Source organism: Castor canadensis, chromosome 18 (genome assembly GCF_047511655.1).
Source record: "Castor canadensis chromosome 18, mCasCan1.hap1v2, whole genome shotgun sequence".
Classification (NCBI taxonomy): domain Eukaryota; kingdom Metazoa; phylum Chordata; class Mammalia; order Rodentia; family Castoridae; genus Castor; species Castor canadensis.
The window spans coordinates 38,342,436-38,360,283 of record NC_133403.1 but is presented as its reverse complement, the minus strand read 5'-3'; the positions used below and the strand labels follow the sequence as shown (position 1 = coordinate 38,360,283).

General features: G+C 41.9%; 1 protein-coding gene across 2 annotated transcripts in view; it reads right to left on the bottom strand.

Moving 5' to 3' along the window:
* Positions 1-7,813, bottom strand: part of Naa25 (N-alpha-acetyltransferase 25, NatB auxiliary subunit) — a 59,607-nt gene extending 51,794 nt beyond the window's left edge. The window contains exon 1 of one of the 2 annotated variants that reach the window (XM_074061027.1): positions 7,667-7,813. In XM_074061027.1, coding sequence (XP_073917128.1) covers positions 7,667-7,724 — 58 coding nt within the window. In that variant the 5' untranslated portion in view covers positions 7,725-7,813. Of the gene's footprint in view, positions 1-5,958; positions 7,435-7,666 lie in introns of those variants that run through there. The other variant, XM_074061028.1, reaches the window with a different exon arrangement.
* Between the last annotated feature and the right edge of the window lie 10,035 nt (positions 7,814-17,848).

The window sequence follows — 17,848 nt, the reverse complement described above, 5'->3', positions numbered from 1 at the left end:
GGAAGGAAGAGAGGGAGGGAGGGAAGGAAGGGAAGAAGAAGGACGGAAGGGAAAGGGGGACAAGGAGGGAAGGGGAGGGAAAGAAAGTGTGGCATGGAGGTACACACCTGTAATCCCAGTGCTCAAGAGGCTGAGGGCCTAATAAAAGAATATACTCATTTTCAGAGAAGGAAAACAAGAAGTGTAATAACTGGGAAATAGTACCAGGCATGAGGGTAGAGGTACACACTTGTAATCCCAGCACTTGGGAGGCAAACGAATGTTCAAGGCCTATGTTCAAGGCTAGCCTGGGCTACATAGGAAGACCCTGACTCAAAATAAAAAACAAAAAACAAGACATGCAACTCTGGGGATGTACCGCAAAATGAATCAGAGCAGCAGTCAGGATTTAAAGAGTATTCTCCTGTCCCCTTGTAGTTGAGAGATCTGATAGGCCGCAGCAATGTGCATGCCCTCTTGTCTGGGAATGGTTACCACTCCCCTGGTGACTGGGCAGGATGGACAGCCATGTCTAGACCATATAACTGCGGTCCACCCCGGGATGGACATTTGACCCAAGCTGAGAAGTCAGAGTTCCTCCTGGTGATCTGGAAGTACGACACCACAAGTCTAGGCCTGTAAGCTGAGGGTTCTCCAGCTGGAAAATCCTAAGTGTTTTCAGTCTAAGCTTAGTCTTACTTTGAAAACACTTTAATGGATACAAGTTGATTGAGAAAAAGTGTTACCTCTTGACTCTGCTCACATCTCATTTATAAGAATGAAAGACATAGCTATCTTTATCACAAATCTGGAGGGGAGCTGGGCACTGGTGGCTCACACCTGTGATCCTAGATACTTGGAGAGGCTGAGATCAGAAGAATCACAGTTTAAGGCCAGCCTGGTAAGGGAGGAGAAACAAAACCCTATCTCAAAAATGATCACAGAAAAAAAATGACTGGAGGTATAGCTCAACCAGTACAGCTCCTGCCTAGCAAGTGCAAAGTCCTGAGTTCAAACCCCAGTAACACCAAAAAAAAAAAAAAAAAAAAAAAAAAAAACTGGAAGGGGCAGTCCTGATATATCTTACAGGGAGAAGCTACTGGACCCTCCCTCCTTCGGCCACAGCTTGGTATGGCAACAAAGTCAAGAGGTTAGAGCCTGGGAAAGGTGATGAAAAAGCAGAAACAAGCCAGTCTGAAGAACCAAGGAGAAAAAAAATAGAGTCATGCAGAGAAAAGCAGAGGTGAGCAACTGAGAAAGAACTCCAGGTCCTGACAGCTTGTGGCTTCATGAGGACCTAAGGCACTATACTCCTGCCCCTCGCTCACACTGGGTTTCTAGCAATCGCCCTAATCTGAGCTGGTATCAGTAAATTCTGTTCCTCACACGCAACAGTTTTAACTAACACATTTCATTCCATTCAGCCTCCTTTCCTGGATGCCTGCTGGTTAATTGGTCGCTGACTCTTTTGGGAAAAGTCTGTTTTTATTTTACATTACTGACTCTAACATAAATAATTCAGCCCTTGGACAGAACAGACTTACGATATCCTAAGTCTGTCTTTTTAGTAAATCTTTTTCAGACTTACTAAGGGTGGGCTGGTGAAGTACTCAAGTGGTAGAATGCCTGCCTAGCAAGCTCGAGACCCTGAGTTTAAATCCCAGTACCGCTAAAAACAAAAACAAACTTATTAAGGGTAATTGCAGTTTGGCTGAGGATTTCTGTTGATCCCTTAATAAAAGGAGTCAGCCAAAATTAGCCATTCATGAATCAGGCAGAGGAAACAAAGCACAGGTAAGCACCACTGAAATGAAACATTTTAGGTGGTCTTGCAGCCAGCACACCTGCAGTGAGAAAGTTGATCTCATTTCTAATATTTCTTTTACATTAAAGAGGCGTTTACTTCCATCCTAACCATCACCTCTCTTGTGGTACTCACTAAATGTCTGGTTTTTTTGGAGGTACTAAGATTTGAACTTACGGCCCTGGGTTTATGTCATGCTCCACAGCTCTTTTTGCTTTAGTTATTTTTCAGATAGAAACTACAGCTGTTTCTTTTTGAGTGGTACTGGGGTTTGAACTGAGGGCTTTGCACTTGTAAAGCAGGCACTTTACACTTCAGCCACTCCTCCAAGGACTAGAGTCTCTTACCCCACCGCTCAGACCACAATCCTCCTACAACTAAGCCATCCACCTTGTTTGTTGCAACTGGGATCTCACTAAATTTTTGCCTAGGCTGGCCTCAAACTTTGATCCCCACCTCCTGAGGAGCTGAGATTACATATGGGCCACCACACCCAGTGCTAATGTCTTTTTTGCTAAACAAGGAATAAGCAGGTCTCAGAATTTCACAAGTACTAGAATCTAAGACTTTAGTAACATTTTGTTTCCATTTCATTTTATTTTTATAGTTTTTCTTTTTTAGAGCAAATGATACAATTTCCATTAATGGTGATGGGAATTATCACTACCTCTCCAATCATACTCAGTGACTCGGGCAGGAGGAAAGGCCTCACTGAGTCTGGCAAGTAAAAACGAAAGACTTGCTGGGCACCAGTGGCTCACGCCTGTAATCCTGCTACTCAGGAGGCAGAGATCAGGAGGATCTCAGTTTGAAGCCTGCTCAGGCAAAGAATTCCAAGAGACCCTACCTTGAAAAACCCTTCACAAAAAAGGGCTGGTGAAGTGCCTCAAGGTGAAGGCCCTGAGTTCAAGCCCCAGTACCAAAAAAAAAAAAAAAAAGCCTTTTAAGTTGCCTATTCTCACAGCTGTCATCAAGGTCTCCACAGCAGCTAAGATGACAACCTGCACTATCTGTCCATCCTACAAAAGCCACAAAGACTACAACCGCTCCAATTTAGAAAAACACTAAATGCAAGACAGTTCATCTTTTAAGCTACCCCATTCCTTACCCTGAAATTCTAAATGTTGGTGGAGTGGCTCAAGTGGTACAGCACCTGTCTAGCAAATATGAGGTCCTGAGCTCAAACACCAGTGCCACAAAAAAAAAAAAAAAAAAAAACTAAATGAAGGGAAGGGGACAAGTTTAAAAAAGCAAATGAAAAATGAATGTCTCCTGATTGCCCTGTCCTACACCTGTCCCCTTCTATACTATTTTCCCCATGCAGTATTTTCTGCTTGGTCTTTGCAGATAGTTCTTCACCCAGAAGTTTTTTGTTTTGTTTTTTTGGTGGCATGGGTAGCATGCGTAAGATCCTGAGTTTGATCTCCAGCATTGAAAAAAAAAACCTTTTGAGGAGACTGAGTTCCTTGAAAGCAGAAACCTTGTCAGTGCTATTCAATCCTCATTCCTTTCATCCTCATTATGTCTAACACATATTAATATTAAGCCCTTGAAAAGAAAGGAATGCACAAATGCACAAAAGTTACAAGAAAAAACAAGGATAGTCTATCAAGATAAAATAAATGATGATACAAAGTGGCTGAGGAATCACAGGGGTTTCAGCACCAAAAACAAAGGAAAAAGAAAAACACAACTACAGGGATGATACAAAGTAGCCAGTCATGGTGGAGCATGTCTGTAATAACAGAAACAGGAAGATACAGTCCCAGCCTAGCCTGGGCTACACAGCAAATTCTAGATCAGCCTGGGCTACATAGACCCCCTCTGGGGGATAAAAAAAAGATACAATAAGAAATTCAATAAACCAATGACTACTCATGATTTTCAGCTAGTAAGTAGAGTCTTCAGAATATTTTCAACTAATTTTTGTGTATGCGTGGGACTGGAGGTTTGAACTCAGGGCTCCAAGCTTATAAAGCAGGCACTCTATAGCTTGAACCACGCCTCCAACCCACTTTGTTCTGGGTATTTTGGAGGTGGGGTCCCTTGAACTATTTGCCCAGGCTGGCCATGAATCCCAATCCTACTGATCTCAGTCTCCCAAGTAGCTAGAATTACAGGCGTGGGCAACCAGTGCCGAGCATTACAAAAGTAACATGTCATGGTAAAAAAAAAGAAAAAGTTATCTAATAAGACACCTGAACCCCTGAAGGTTACCTGAAGCAGTAACCCCGTGCTTCTACTACCCACTACTCTATTCTTCCAATAATTTTTTGTGCATTAAAATTTTCCCTTTTTTTTGGGGGGGGTGGGGGGGAGGAGGCCCAAATAATGCATACACATGTAAATAAATGTAAAAATTACAAAATAAAATTAAAATAAATAAAATTTTCCCTTTTGGGCCAGGCACCGGTGGCTCACACTTGTAAGCCTAGTTACTCAGGAGGTAGACATCAGGAGGATCACAGTTCAAAGCCAACCAGGCAAACAGTTTGAGAGATCCTAACTCAAAAAAACCCAAGACAAGAAAGGGCTGGTGGACTGGCTCAAGTGGGAGAGTGCCTATCTAGCAAGCTTAAGGCCTGAGTCAAACCCCAGTACCGCAAAAAAAAAAAAAAGAAAGAAAAGAAAAAAGTCCTTTTTTCCCCCAGTGCTGGGAGAAAAACCCAGGACCTTGCAAGTGCTCTACCACTAAGCTACACTTCCAACTAGGCATAGCTTTTTAAATAGTTATACTTTCCAAACAGAAGAAAACAGGTTGTATCATGTAACTTCTACAGAAATTCAAATAGTCCTCACTTACCATAACAGCATGTACTTTCTAGGGAAAAATGGAACAAAACTCATAAAGCTAACACAGGACAACAGAAGGCTCAGAATAAATTAATACTATACAACAGGAGGATCAGAATAAATGCCACCTTTGATTAAGGACCTGGGAGTTTTTATTAATGAGAACAGCAGAATAATTACCAGAGCTGGCATCTGACCAGGCACCTAAGGAAAATGTCTTAACACACCCAAGAAGTGACTGTCAATAGGTAGACACTGCTGGGAATCATCCAGAATAATGAATGGTAACAAAAAAAAAAAAAAATTACAAAAAAAAAAAAAAAGAATAATGAATGGGAGACTGGAGGTACAACAGGAGACTGGAGGTTAGAACAAAGGATTGTAAAGACTATGGGAACTTTTTTCTATTTTGAAACTTCTCTATTTCTATTGTGCAATTTGCTGACCTAGCAATTCTCATATTCCATACAAATATATCAAGTGTCATACCTGACCACCACTTCCACTTCCACTTTTTAGTGTAGGGAATGGGAGAATTCCTTAATGAAACAGAATCAAACATTTATTATTTCCATCCTTCCCCTTCCCTCCTCCATAATCACTAAAAACATTTTTTAAGCTAATAACAATGACATAAGCAACCACTGAAGCTCATCTCATGTACACACGAGAGTACAAAATCTGGCGAAAACTACTATAGCTAGCAAAAGAGACTAATTTCAAGAAGCTAAGGTTGGTGGTGCATGCCTGTAACCCCAGCACTCAGGAAACTAAGGGAGGAGGATTAAGAGTTCCAGGCCAGCCTAGGCTACATAGAGAGTTCAAGGCCAGCATAGGATACATAGTGAGACCTTGTCTCAAAAAGGAGAAAGAAAAAAAGAGGCTATTACAACTCTAGACACAAACAGATTTTCTACTTATTACAATTTCACAGCGAAACACTATCCAGGAAGAGCTGAGGTCCCAGGCTTCTAAATACAACTGTAAAATCCTAAAGCCTTGACAGCACCAGTACAAAAACAGGGGTGCTGCTGAGCTGAGCTTGGTGAAGGCCTGGGCTCCACAGGAGAATACCCTGTTCAATCCCAGCTCTACAATTCACTAGCTAATCTCTCTGGCATTCGGTTTCCTGCCATGAGCAAAATAATCTTACCTAACTAATGCGGCAGTCAGCCCAAGTAAGCACTGGATTCATGAAGTTATTGAACTTTTGAGCTTACTCATTCACTCAATTAGTGAATGTCTGGATGCAAGGATTAGTAGTTATTTGGGAGTACTAATGTGTTTAAACAACAAATCTGTAGTTCAAAAGTCAAAACTGCATTGGTCAAAGACAGTGTGTACCCTTTCTTTTCTTATTCCTACCAGTTTATATTAATTACCTCAGGATTCCTGAAGAAGGCTCTTCTAATCCTCTTCCCATGTAGAAGAGAACATAATTCTGACTTCGGTTTTGAGACCATGACATGTCACTTCTAGTTAATGTGTTTAGCAGTGTGAAATGGTATTTTTTTAATTGGATAATTCAAAACACCATTAATTCTAAACTAATATGGGACCAAAGGAATTCTCTTTAGGCCTCAAAAACAATTTTAAGAATCCAATTTTTCTTAAAAGTATTGAGTCTTATTAAAAAAAAAAAAGTCTGCAGGCAGCCACTTCACAAAGCTATGACTCACAAACTGTGAACTCTGAATTCAGTTCTTCCATTTCATCACCCATTCTGTTTATCATCTATGCCCTGTGAAAATTTACATTGGAGGGCAAGGGCATACAAATATGCTGTGTCCGGGTGATGGAAATCAGAATCCTATCTGTGTCCCCTCACAGAAGTCAGTGCATGCATCTAGTGAGGGGATTTCTGGCAGAGGTTCAGAGAGTGAGTGTGCAGTTCAAGTCCCAGCTCCAAGAAGTACAAGCTGAACGTAGACAAATCACACATCAGTAAAGTTTCAGTTTCCTTATCTGTAATTAAAAAAAAAAAAGGGGGGGGGGTGGAAGAGGAAGAACATCTTCCCCTAGAGAATATGTAAAGATTAAATGAGATTTAAAAAAAGGTCAAAGGACAGTGACTGACAAGAGTGTTCTATACACCTTCGCTATTATCATCCTCCTTACAGGGTTAGTGAGGCTACAATTGCCAAAACCACTTGACCTTGACGCTTCCTCACCATTTACTGAAACAGACATCTAAGTAAGAGGAAAAGGAAATGCAAAGAACCCACTGTGTAAGGACAGAGCATCTCAGTTATGGAAAAGGTGCTTCTCTCAAACTCAGCCGTGTCACCTGTCACTCCCAGGGAAGTAGGATGACATCAAGGTTCATCTTAAAACGTGCAGGCTGAGGCAAGTTAAGCACTGGTGGAAAGGGATCGACCTAGCCTGGAAGGCAGGCGGGCAGGCAAGCTGCATCAAGGCCAAGCCCCGCAGCCGCCCCGCACGCCCCAGGGGTGCGAGTGCTACAGTGTCTTCTTCGCTATTTTGGGCCGGGACCCCTCCCCCCGCCTCCCACGTGCGCCCCGAGCAGCTGTTTCTCCACCAAACAGCCCTGATGGGGAGCCTGGGATCGCGGGCCTCCGGGCTCTGGGTGACCTTGCGTCCTCCCCATCCCTTCTCTGCACCTCAATTTCTCCAAGTGCACCAGAAGCCCATCTAACCACACAACCTCCTAGGCTCAATTCCCGTAAACACAAGAGAAAAAAAAAAGTCTTTAGTCGGGAATTTCCTCTCGGGTAGCCGGTCTCCACCTGCAGGAAAAGACCTGTCTCTCCCTCCGAGCGGCCGTTAGCTACGCAGCCCGACGGCAGCGTGGTGCCTGGCGGAATACGCGCGTCGCCCAGGGCCTGCCTGTCAAGACCGGCTTGGCAGACCGGCCCGCCGCTCTCCCGAGCGCCCGCTCCCACCTCGGCGCCCAGGAGGCCAGGCCGGCGCCTACGCAAGGCCGCGGGTGCGGCCTAGAAGCCCGCGCGGCCCGCCCCCTCGCCCGCACGCCCCGCGCGCGCCGCCTCAGCGCCCCTCCTGGGCCTCCGCCCCCGGCTGGCCAGGCCTCGGCGTGTCGGGCTAGCGACCAAGCTGGCCCTAGGCACTCACCGTAAATGGGCCGGAGGCGCCTGTCGTTAGGGTCCTGCACATGGCCCCGCGTCGCCATGATGACAAGCGCAGAACCGCAGTGCGCACGCGCGGGACAGGCCCCCGGGAAGGAACTGTTAAAGGGCCAGCGTCGATCTCGCTCGTGTATCGCGATATGCGAGGGAGCTACGACCGAGCGCGCCTGCGCAGATCCGGAAGTTACCCGCCCCACTTCCGCCCCTGCTACCTCTAATGAGGCGTTGATCCGCGGGGTTTGGTGGCGGAAAAAGTTGGCTGCTAGGGGAGGAAGGATAGAAAGCTGTGGGTCAAATGTCCTGAAGAACTACTTAGGCTTGGCTTCTTTTTTTTTTTTTTTTTTTTAATTGGTGGTACTGGGGTTTGAACTCAGGGCCTTGCGATTGCTAGGGAGGTGCTCTACCACTTGAGCCACTCCTCCAGAACTTAACTGGTTTTCAGACTTTGGTTAATTGTTGAACAATCAGAACCTCAGGGACAAGCAGAGGAAAGAGGATCAATCAAGCCTCCACCTTTTCCCGGGACTGTGACAACCCAAAAGGATCCTAAGTGAAGATTAATTTAGCATGTGCTTAGAAACTATGTTGCAAGCTCTTAAAATGTCTCATTTAATATAACAGCCCTAGAGCGTATTATTACCTCCCTTTTTACAGATCGATTTATTCAAACAACACATAGATACTGAGTGCCTGTTACTTGGCATGCTCTTTTAGGCATGGAAGAGACACGAATAAATTTTAAAAAGCCAATGTGGAGCTCTGAGACAGACAACAAGTAAAATAGTAGGTGGTGATAAATGTTACTGAGGAAAAACTCAAGTGGGGGATGGGAGAAGGAGGCAACTTTAAAAGGTGTGGTCAGAGAGTTTATCTGAAGAAAGAACTGTTGTCAGCTGGGCGCTGCTGGCTCACCCTGGGATTCCAACTACTCAGGTAGCACAGATCAGTAGGAACGCGGTTCGAAGCCAGCCTGGGCAAATGGTGCTCGAGACCATATCCGGAGAAAAACCTATCACAAAAAAAAAAAAAGAAAAAAAAAGGCCATCACAATAAAAGAGCTGGTGGAGTGGCTCAAACCCAGTGTCTGCCTAGCAAGCATGAAGCATGAGTTCAAACCCTAGGACCACAAAAAAAAAAAGAAAGAAAGAAAAGAAATATGAACAGGAGCAAATGAAAATTTGTATTTTCTTTGATTCTGATAAACTCACAAGAAATTATGTAGAAAAAAATATCAGATGGTTGACTGTAAAGCAGACTGAAAAAGGCATGACATCTCTGCTTTTATATTGTTTAGTTTTGGTGGTACTGAGGTTTGAACTCAGGGCCTTGCACTTTTTTTTTTCCTTTTATTCATATGTGCATTCAATGTTTGGGTCCATTTCTCCCCCCTTCCCCCCTGCTCCCTCCCTTCCCCTATTCTCTCCCTCCCCCCTGCCTCCCTCTCCTCCCCTACCCCCCTCACTACCAGGCAGAAACTATTTTGTCCTTATCTCTGATCTTGTTGAAGAGAGAGTATAAGCAATAATAGGAAGGACCAAGGGTTTTTGCTGGTTGAGATAAGGATAGCTATACAGGGAGTTGACTCGCATTGATTTCCTGTGCGTGTGTGTTACCTTCTAGGTTAATTCTTCTTGATCTAACCTTTTCTCTAGTTCCTGGTCCCATTCTCCTATTGGCCTCTGTAGTTTTAAAGTATCTGCTTTAGTTTCTCTGCATTGAGGGCAACAAATGCTGTCTAGTTTTTTGGGTGTCTTACCTATCCTCATAACTCTCTTGTGTGCTCTCACTTTATTGTGTGATCAGAGTCCAATCCCCTTGTTGTGTTTACCCTTGATCTAATGTCCACATATGAGGGAGAACATACAATTTTTGGTCTTTTGGGCCAGGCTAACCTCACTCAGAATGATGTTCTCCAGTTCCATCCATTTACTTGTGAATGATAGGATTTCATTCTTCTTCATGGCTGCATAGAATTCCATTGTGTATAAATACCACATTTTCTTAATCCATTCGTCAGTAGTGGGGCATCTTGGCTGTTTCCATAACTTGGCTATTGTGAATAGTGCTGCAATAAACATGGGTGTGCAAGTGCCTCTGGAGTAACCTGTGTCACATTCTTTTGGGTATATCCCAAAGAATGGTATTGCTGGATCATATGGTAGATCTATGTTTAGATTTTTAAGAAACCTCCAGATTTTTTTCCAGAGTGGTTGTACTATTTTGCATTCCCACCAGCAGTGTAAAAGGGTTCTTTTTCCCCAAATCCTCACCAACACCTGTTGTTAGTGGTGTGTTTAATGATGGCTATTCTAACAGGGGTGGAATCTTAGTGTGGTTTTAATTTACATTTCCTTTATTGCTAGAGATGGTGAGCATTTTTCCATGTGTTTTTTGGCCATTTGAATTTCTTCTTTTGAGTTTTTTTTTTTTTTTTCGGCAGTTCTGGGTTTGTTTTGCTTTTTTTTTTTTTTCTATTTTTTCCTTTTTTTTTTTTTTTCTGGTGCTGGGGACCGAACTCAGGGCCTTACACTTGCCAGGCAAGCACTCTTCCACTGAGCTAAATCCCCAACCCAGTTCTGGGTTTGAACTCAGGGCCTTGCACTTGCTAGGCAGGTGCTCTACCATTTGAGCCATGCCTCCAGCGAATTTCTTCCTTTGAGAAAGTTCTGTTTAGTTCATTTACCCATTTCTTTATTGGTTTGTTAATTTCGGGAGAATTTAGTTTTTTGAGTTCCCTATATATTCTGGTTATCAGTCCTTTGTCTGATGTATAGCTGGCAAATATTTTCTCCCACTCTATGGGTGGTCTCTTCAGTTTAGAGACCATTTCTTTTGCTGAACAGAAGCTTTTTAGTTTTATGAAGTCCCATTTATCTATGCTATCTCTTAGTTGCTGAGCTGTTGGAGTTCCATTGAGAAAGTCTTGCCTATACCTATTAGTTCCAAAGTATTTCCTACTCTTTCCTGTATCAACTTTAGAGTTTGGGGTCTGATATTAAGATCCTTGATCCATTTTGAGTTAATATTGGTATAGGGTGATAAACATGGATCTAGTTTCAGTTTTTTGCAGACGGATAACCAGTTTTCCTAGCAGTTTTTGTTGAAGAGGCTGTCTTTTCTCCATTGTATATTTTTAGCTCCTTTGTCAAAGACAAGTTGGTTATAGTTGTGTGGCTTCATATCCGGGTCCTCTATTCTGTTCCACTGGTCTTCATGTCTGTTTTTGTGCCAGTACCATGCTGTTTGTATTGCTATTGCTTTGAAATATAATTTGAAGTCAGGTATTGTGATACCTCAGCATTGTTCTTTTTACTGAGTATTGCCTTGGCTATTCGTGGCCTCTTGTGTTTCCAAATAAATGTAACAGTTGATTTTTCAATCTCTTTGATGAATGTCATTGGGATTTTGATGGGAATTGCATTAAACATGTAGATTACTTTTGGGAGTATAGACATTTTTACTATGTTGATTCTACCAATCCATGAGCATGGGAGATCTCTCCACATTCTGTAGTCTTCCTCAATCTCTTTCTTCACAAGTTTATAGTTTTCCTTGTAGAGGTCATTCACATCCTTTGTTAAGTTTACACTTAGGTATTTGATTTTTTTTGAGGCTATTGTAAATGGAATTGTTTTCATACATTCTTTCTCAGTTTGTTCATTGTTAGTGTATAGAAATGCTAATGATTTTTCTATGTTCATTTTATATCCTGTTACCTTGCTATAGCTGTTGATGGTGTCTAGGAGCTTCTGAGTAGAGTTTTTTGGGTCTTTAAGATATAGGATCATGTCATCTGCAAATAGGGATATTTTTACAGTTTCTTTACCTATTTGTATTCTTTTTATTCCTTCTTCTTGCCTAATTGCTCTGGCTAGGAATTCCAGTACTATGTTGAATAGGAGTGGAGATAGTGGGCATCCTTGTCTGGTTCCTGATTTTAGAGGGAATGGTTTCAGTTTTTCTCCATTAAGTATAATGCTGGCTGTAGGTTTGTCATATATAGCTTTTATAATGTTGAGGTACTTTCCTTCTATTCCTAGTTTTCTTAGAGCTTTTATCATGAAATGATGTTGGATCTTATCAAAGGCTTTTTCTGCATCTATTGAGATGATCAAGTAGTTTTTGTCTTTGCTTCTGTTAATGTGGTTTATTACGTTTATTGATTTTCGTATGTTGAACCACCCCTGCATACCTGGGATGAATCCTACTTGGTTGTGGTGAACAATCTTTTTGATGTGTTGTTGAATTCGGTTTGCCATTATTTTGTTGAGGATTTTTGCATCAGTGTTCATTAAGGAGATTGGCCTATAGTTCTCCCTTTTGGAGGTGTCTTTGACTAGTTTTGGGATAAGTGTAATACTGGCTTCATAAAATGTGTTAGGCAGTTTTCCTTCCCTTTCTGTTTCATGGAACAGTTTAAGGAGGGTTGGTATCAGTTCTTCTTTAAAGGTCTGATAGAATTTAGCAGAGAATCCATCAGGTCCTGGACTTTTCTTTTTTGGGAGACTCTTGATTGCTGCTTCAATTTCATTTTGTGTTATAGATCTATTCAGGTGATTAATGTCCTCTTGGTTCAGTTTTGGATGATCATAAGTATCTAGAAATCTGTCCATTTCTTCAATATTCTCAAATTTATTTAAATATAGGTTCTCAAAATAGTCTCTGATGATTTCCTGGATTTTCATGGTGTTTATTGTTATCTCCCCTTTTGCATTCCTGATTTTACTGATTTGGGTTTTTTCTCTCCTCATTTTAGTCAGGTTTGCCAGGGGTCTATCAATCTTGTTTATTTTTTCAAAGAACCAACTTTTTGTTTCATGAATTCTTTGTATGGTTTTTTTGGTTTGTATTTCATTGATTTCAGCTCTTATTTTTATTATTTCTCTCCTATTTGTTTTGGGATTTGCTTGTTCTTGTTTTTCTAGGAGTTTGAGATGTATCATTAGGTCATTGATTTGAAGCTACACTCTTTTTTTTTTTCAGTGGTACTGGGATTAAACTCAGGGCCTCACACTTGCTAGTTAGGCACTCTACCACTTGAGCCACTCCACTAGCCCCCTAGGTTATTGATTTGAGATCTTTCAGTCTTTTTAATATATGCACTCATGGCTATAAACTTTCCTCTCAGGACTGCCTTTGCTGTGTCCCATAGGTTCCGGTAGGTTGTGTTTTCATTTTCATTGACTTCCAGGAACCTTTTAATTTCCTCTTTTATTTCATCAATGACCCATTGTTCATTAAGCAATGAGTTATTTAGTTTCCAGCTGTTTGCGTGTGTTTTGTCTTTGTTGTTGAGTTCTAGTTTTGTTGCATTGTGATCAGATAGAATGCATGGTATAATTTCTATTTTCTTATATTTGCTGAGGCTTGCTTTGTGCCCTAGGATATGATCTATTTTGGAGAAGGTTCCGTGGGCTGCTGAGAAGAATGTATATTGAGGGCCTTGCACTTGCTAGGCAGGTGCTCTACCACTTGAGCCACACCTCCAACTCTGCTTCTATATTGTATCTGTCTCCTTCGCCACTTGAAATTTTTTTTTTTTGATGGTACTAGGGTTTGAGCTCAGCGCTTCATACTTGCTAGGCCAACACTCTATCACTTGAGCCTCTCTGCCAGCCCTTGGTACCTTAATCTTTGGGACAGATTTCTGTTCAACTCTGCATATAGGCACATTAATAATTTAGGGAATGTTTGTCTAGGACTGGTAAAATAAATCTGATTTTCCCTAAACTTACCTAATCTCTCTTCTCCCCTTTCAAGGCTAAAGACAGCAAGATAAGAATAATAGATTTTTTCAAGGTTTGCAGGGACATCACAACCTTGCAATTTGTGTGTTCCAACCACCAGGTTTCACAATGTCCCATTCCAGACCAATGGAGAGAGGCCTGAAAGTCTCTACTCATCTGCCCTTTCCTAATCTAAGTCTCTCTTCTTCCCCCTCAACTAAGGATAAGAGGTGCTTGAGACTTAACATTGATTCAAGATGGGTTTTTCCCAGGTTGCTGGCCTCCTGTCCTTACCTGCCATTCTCTCATTTTGCTGGCATTCCAAATAAAGATTTTTCTTGCCCCAGCAACTTGTTTTTGATTCACTGAGCCTCTTCTCCAGCAGTGTGTGAACAGAGGGCTTCAGTAGCACCATCACCCAGTGGGGCAACTATAGATAAGCATATTTTAAGTAGGCAAAGAAAGAATTTTGACAGTTTTGACTATAAGAACATGAGAAATATTTGCCAGCACAGTGGTACACACCTGTAATCCCAGTACTGGGGAGACTAAGGCAGGAGAGTCTCAAGTTCAAGGATATTCTGGGTTACATAGCAAGACTCTGTCTCAAAAAGAAAAGAAAAAGCAAAAAAGAAATGATAAATGTTTGAGAAGATGTTTAAACATTAATAATGTATACATGCATGGAAACATTAGTTACCACCTAACTTATATGTACAATTTTTTAATGTGTCAATTTAAAGGAACAGATAAATTTGAAAAGAGGAAAAATTGGAATATACCAATAATAATGGGTACTTATTGATCACTTATGCTCAGAAAGTGTGCTACACTTTTTATATACATCATTTCATTGCATTCCATGAAACTGATTGAGCAGTTGCTATTGTTATTTTTTTTTAGTTTTTGGCAGTGTCTGGGTTTGAACTCAGAGCCTCATACTTTGTAAGCAGGTGATGTATCACTTGAGCCATACCCCCAGTGCTGTTATCATTATTTTAAAATGAGAATTTTGAAGCATAAAGTTGTTAGGCCCTTGATTAGAGGTGAGGCCCTGAATTTAAGCCCCATTCCCACCAAAAACCAAAACAAAACAAAACAAAAACCCAAAAATACAAAAACAAAGATGTTAGGCCATTTCCCCCAAGACCAAGTCACAGTCTATAGTAAAATTAGTGGAAGTCAGGCTCAAGTTCACAGTCTCACCAGTCACACTAAACTCTTACCAACAGTTATCTCTTTTTCCCAACAGTCTTAAGTTCTTTAATGCCCATCAGTAGAGGCTGGTGAAATATAACAACATCATGAAATGGAAAAATATAGAGACACTAAAATTAACAGAGTTTCATGTACCAATATGGGAAGATGTCTGTGATGTACTAAGTTTAGAAAACAAGTTATGGGAGAATGGGTATAACCTGATAAAATTATGTGGCTGAATAGCTATCCATCTAGCATAGATTAGATGTGTGTAGGCAGAGGGATGTCTACATATGAGTAAAAGGGCACTTACAAACAGTAGCCTCATCTTTTTTTGGCAGTACTAGGGTTTGAACTCAGGGTTTCACACTTGCAAGGCAGGCACTCTACACTTAAGCCATGCTGCCAACAAAACTGCCTTGTCTTCGTGAGTTTCCTCTTTTCATCTGGTGGTGGAACTTAGAGGCCTACCTAATTTTTTTTTTCTAATGGGGTACTGGGGTGTGAACTTAAAGCCTATACCTTGAGCCACTCCATCAGCCCTTTTTTATGATGCGTTTTTCAAGATAAGTTTTCTCAAACTATTTGCCCAGGCTGGCTGTGAACCACAATCCTCCTGAGTAGCTGGATTACAGGTATGAGCCACTGGCACCTGGCTTATTCATAATTTTAAAATGAGGACTCACTGTGTAGCCCATGTTAGCCTTGAACTCAATGTTCTCCTGCCTCAGCCTCCTGAGTGATAGGATTACAGACATTTGGAACCATGCTACTCCCATAAAAACAAAAAGAAAAGACCAGGACTGGGGTGTGGCTCCAGTGGTAGAGCACCTGCCTAGCAAGCAGGAGGCCCTGAGTTCAAACCCAAGTACTGCCAGTAAAACACATACAAAATAAAACAAAAACAAAAACAAAAAAACCAGGGCCGGGCTGGCAGAGTGGCTTAGGTGGTAGAGCACCTGCCTAACAAGTGTGAGGCCCTGAGTGCAAATCCCAGTACCATCACCACACACACAAAAAAGTAAGCCACAGTGGCCCATGTTTATAATTTTAACTACTCAGGAGGCAGAGATAGGAGGATCGAGGTTTGAAGCCACCACTTGGTAAATAGTTCATTAGACCCTATCTCAAAAAAACCCATCACAAAAAAAGGCTGGGAATGTAGGTCCTGAGTTCAAATCCCAGTACTGAAAAAAAAAAAAACACCAAGGGCTGGAGGCAAGATGGCGGGCTCAGGGATAGAAAATCGGTATGCCTAGAAGCAAATTTTAAAAACAATTTCTTTTCAAAACATCTTTTTTTGTACCACCTGATAGGTATGTTGATATATCATGGTGGCGGCAGCAATAAAATGGTGATATCAAAGAGAAGGATCTTAGTTGACACTGCTGGCTCACACCTGTAATCCTAGCTTCTTGGGAAGCTAAGATTAGGAGGATCAAGGTTCGAAGTCAACCTGGGCAAATAGTTCCCAAGAGCGTCTATCTCCAAAATAGCAGAGCGAAATGGACTGCTGGTGTGGCTAACAAGGTACAGCACCTGCTTTGCAAGTGTGAAAACCTGTGCTGGGCGCCAGTGGTTCCTGCCTGAAATCCCAGCTTCTCAGGAAGCAGAGATCAGGAGGACCCTGGTTCAAAGGCAGTCTAGGAAAATAATTTGTGAGACCCTGTCTCAAAAAACCCAACACAAAAAAGGGCTGGTGAAGTGGCTCAAGTGGCAGAGTGACGACCCAGCACGCATGAGGCCATGAGTTCAAACCCCAGTACTGCCAAAAAAAAAGAAAAAAGAAAAAAATGGGGAAGCACATTAAAGGCAAACAGGAGTCCATGTGAAAAAAGCTCCCAGTGGCCAAACCTAGGACAATCAATAACTATACATCCTGCCTGGGCACAGTGATGTGCAACTGTACTCAGGAGGCTGAGGCAGGAGGATCACTGGAACCCAAGGGTTTGAGACCAGCCTGGGCAACATTTGAAACCACATCTTAACATCTCAAACATAACAGCAAAGTCTTAGGTGCTTCTCCAGGACTTCTAAGCCAGAAACTCTGGAACTGGGACTGGTTAACCTGTATTTTTCCAAGTCCTGTGGGGGTTCCCATTCAGGTGAAAGTTTGAGAATCAAACTCTAATCTAGCTCAGAAGTAGGCAAACTATGACCCATGTGCCAAATGTAGGTTACCACCTGTTTTTGTAAGCTAATAATCATGTTTATATTTTTAAATAGCTGAAAAAAATAAACATAATATTGCATGACATGTGAAAGTTATATAAAATTAAAATGTTAATGTCTATATTCTCTTTTGAGGCAGTACTGGGGATTGAGATCAGGACCTCATGCTTGCTAGGCAAGTACTCTACAGCTTGTGTCATACCCTCAGTCATATCCATAAGTTTTAAAGAAATATATACATGTATATATATAAATATATTTTGTAGTGCTGGGAATTGAACCAGGGGCCTCACATATGCCAGGCAACTGCCCTACTGCTAAGCTACATCTCCAGCCTTCAGTAAAATTTTACAGAACACAGGCATGGCCATGGATTGTTGTGTTGTCTAAGACTGCTTTCTTACTATGATTGAGTACTGGTGACAGATCCACTGTAGGCCACAGCCGAAATCATTGACAATTTGGTTTTGTACAGAAAAACTTTGCTGGCTTATGCTCTGGGTTAATGGAACTCATTTAAATGGGCATTTAAGATAAAGTTGCCAGGACATAGGCATACATTATTCATTATTTATCTGAAATTCAAATTTAACTGGGTGTCCTGTATTTTTTACTTGCTAAATCTGGCAACTCTACTTCAGGGAAAACTCCATGCATTCAAAATCATGCTAGCCAACAACAGGATGTGACTGAAGTTGGGCTTGGACAGGGCAGAGAAGGGAGGACACCTGGGGTTCAGTTCTAGTGCAAGTGAAAGAGAAGGGTGAGTCACCTGTGTTTTGAGAATTTCCCAGAATGGAAAAATACAGCACCTTCAAGGGGGGCCCATGGGAGGCTCCTGGCCAGGCCTGTTGGTTACTCAGCTCTGTTCTTAGGTTACCTTTGTTGGCATGGCTCCAGAGGAATGCTGACAGGCTTGGTATCCAGCTCTCTGAAGTTGACAAGGTCGGGATGTGCTATAGACCTCCTAACAGAAACCTCCAGAAGTTTAGGTCACCTCCCTTAGTGGGGTATATGTCCTTTTATCCTGAAAGCTTATTTAGCTTATTTCTCTTTTCCCTTTCCTATCC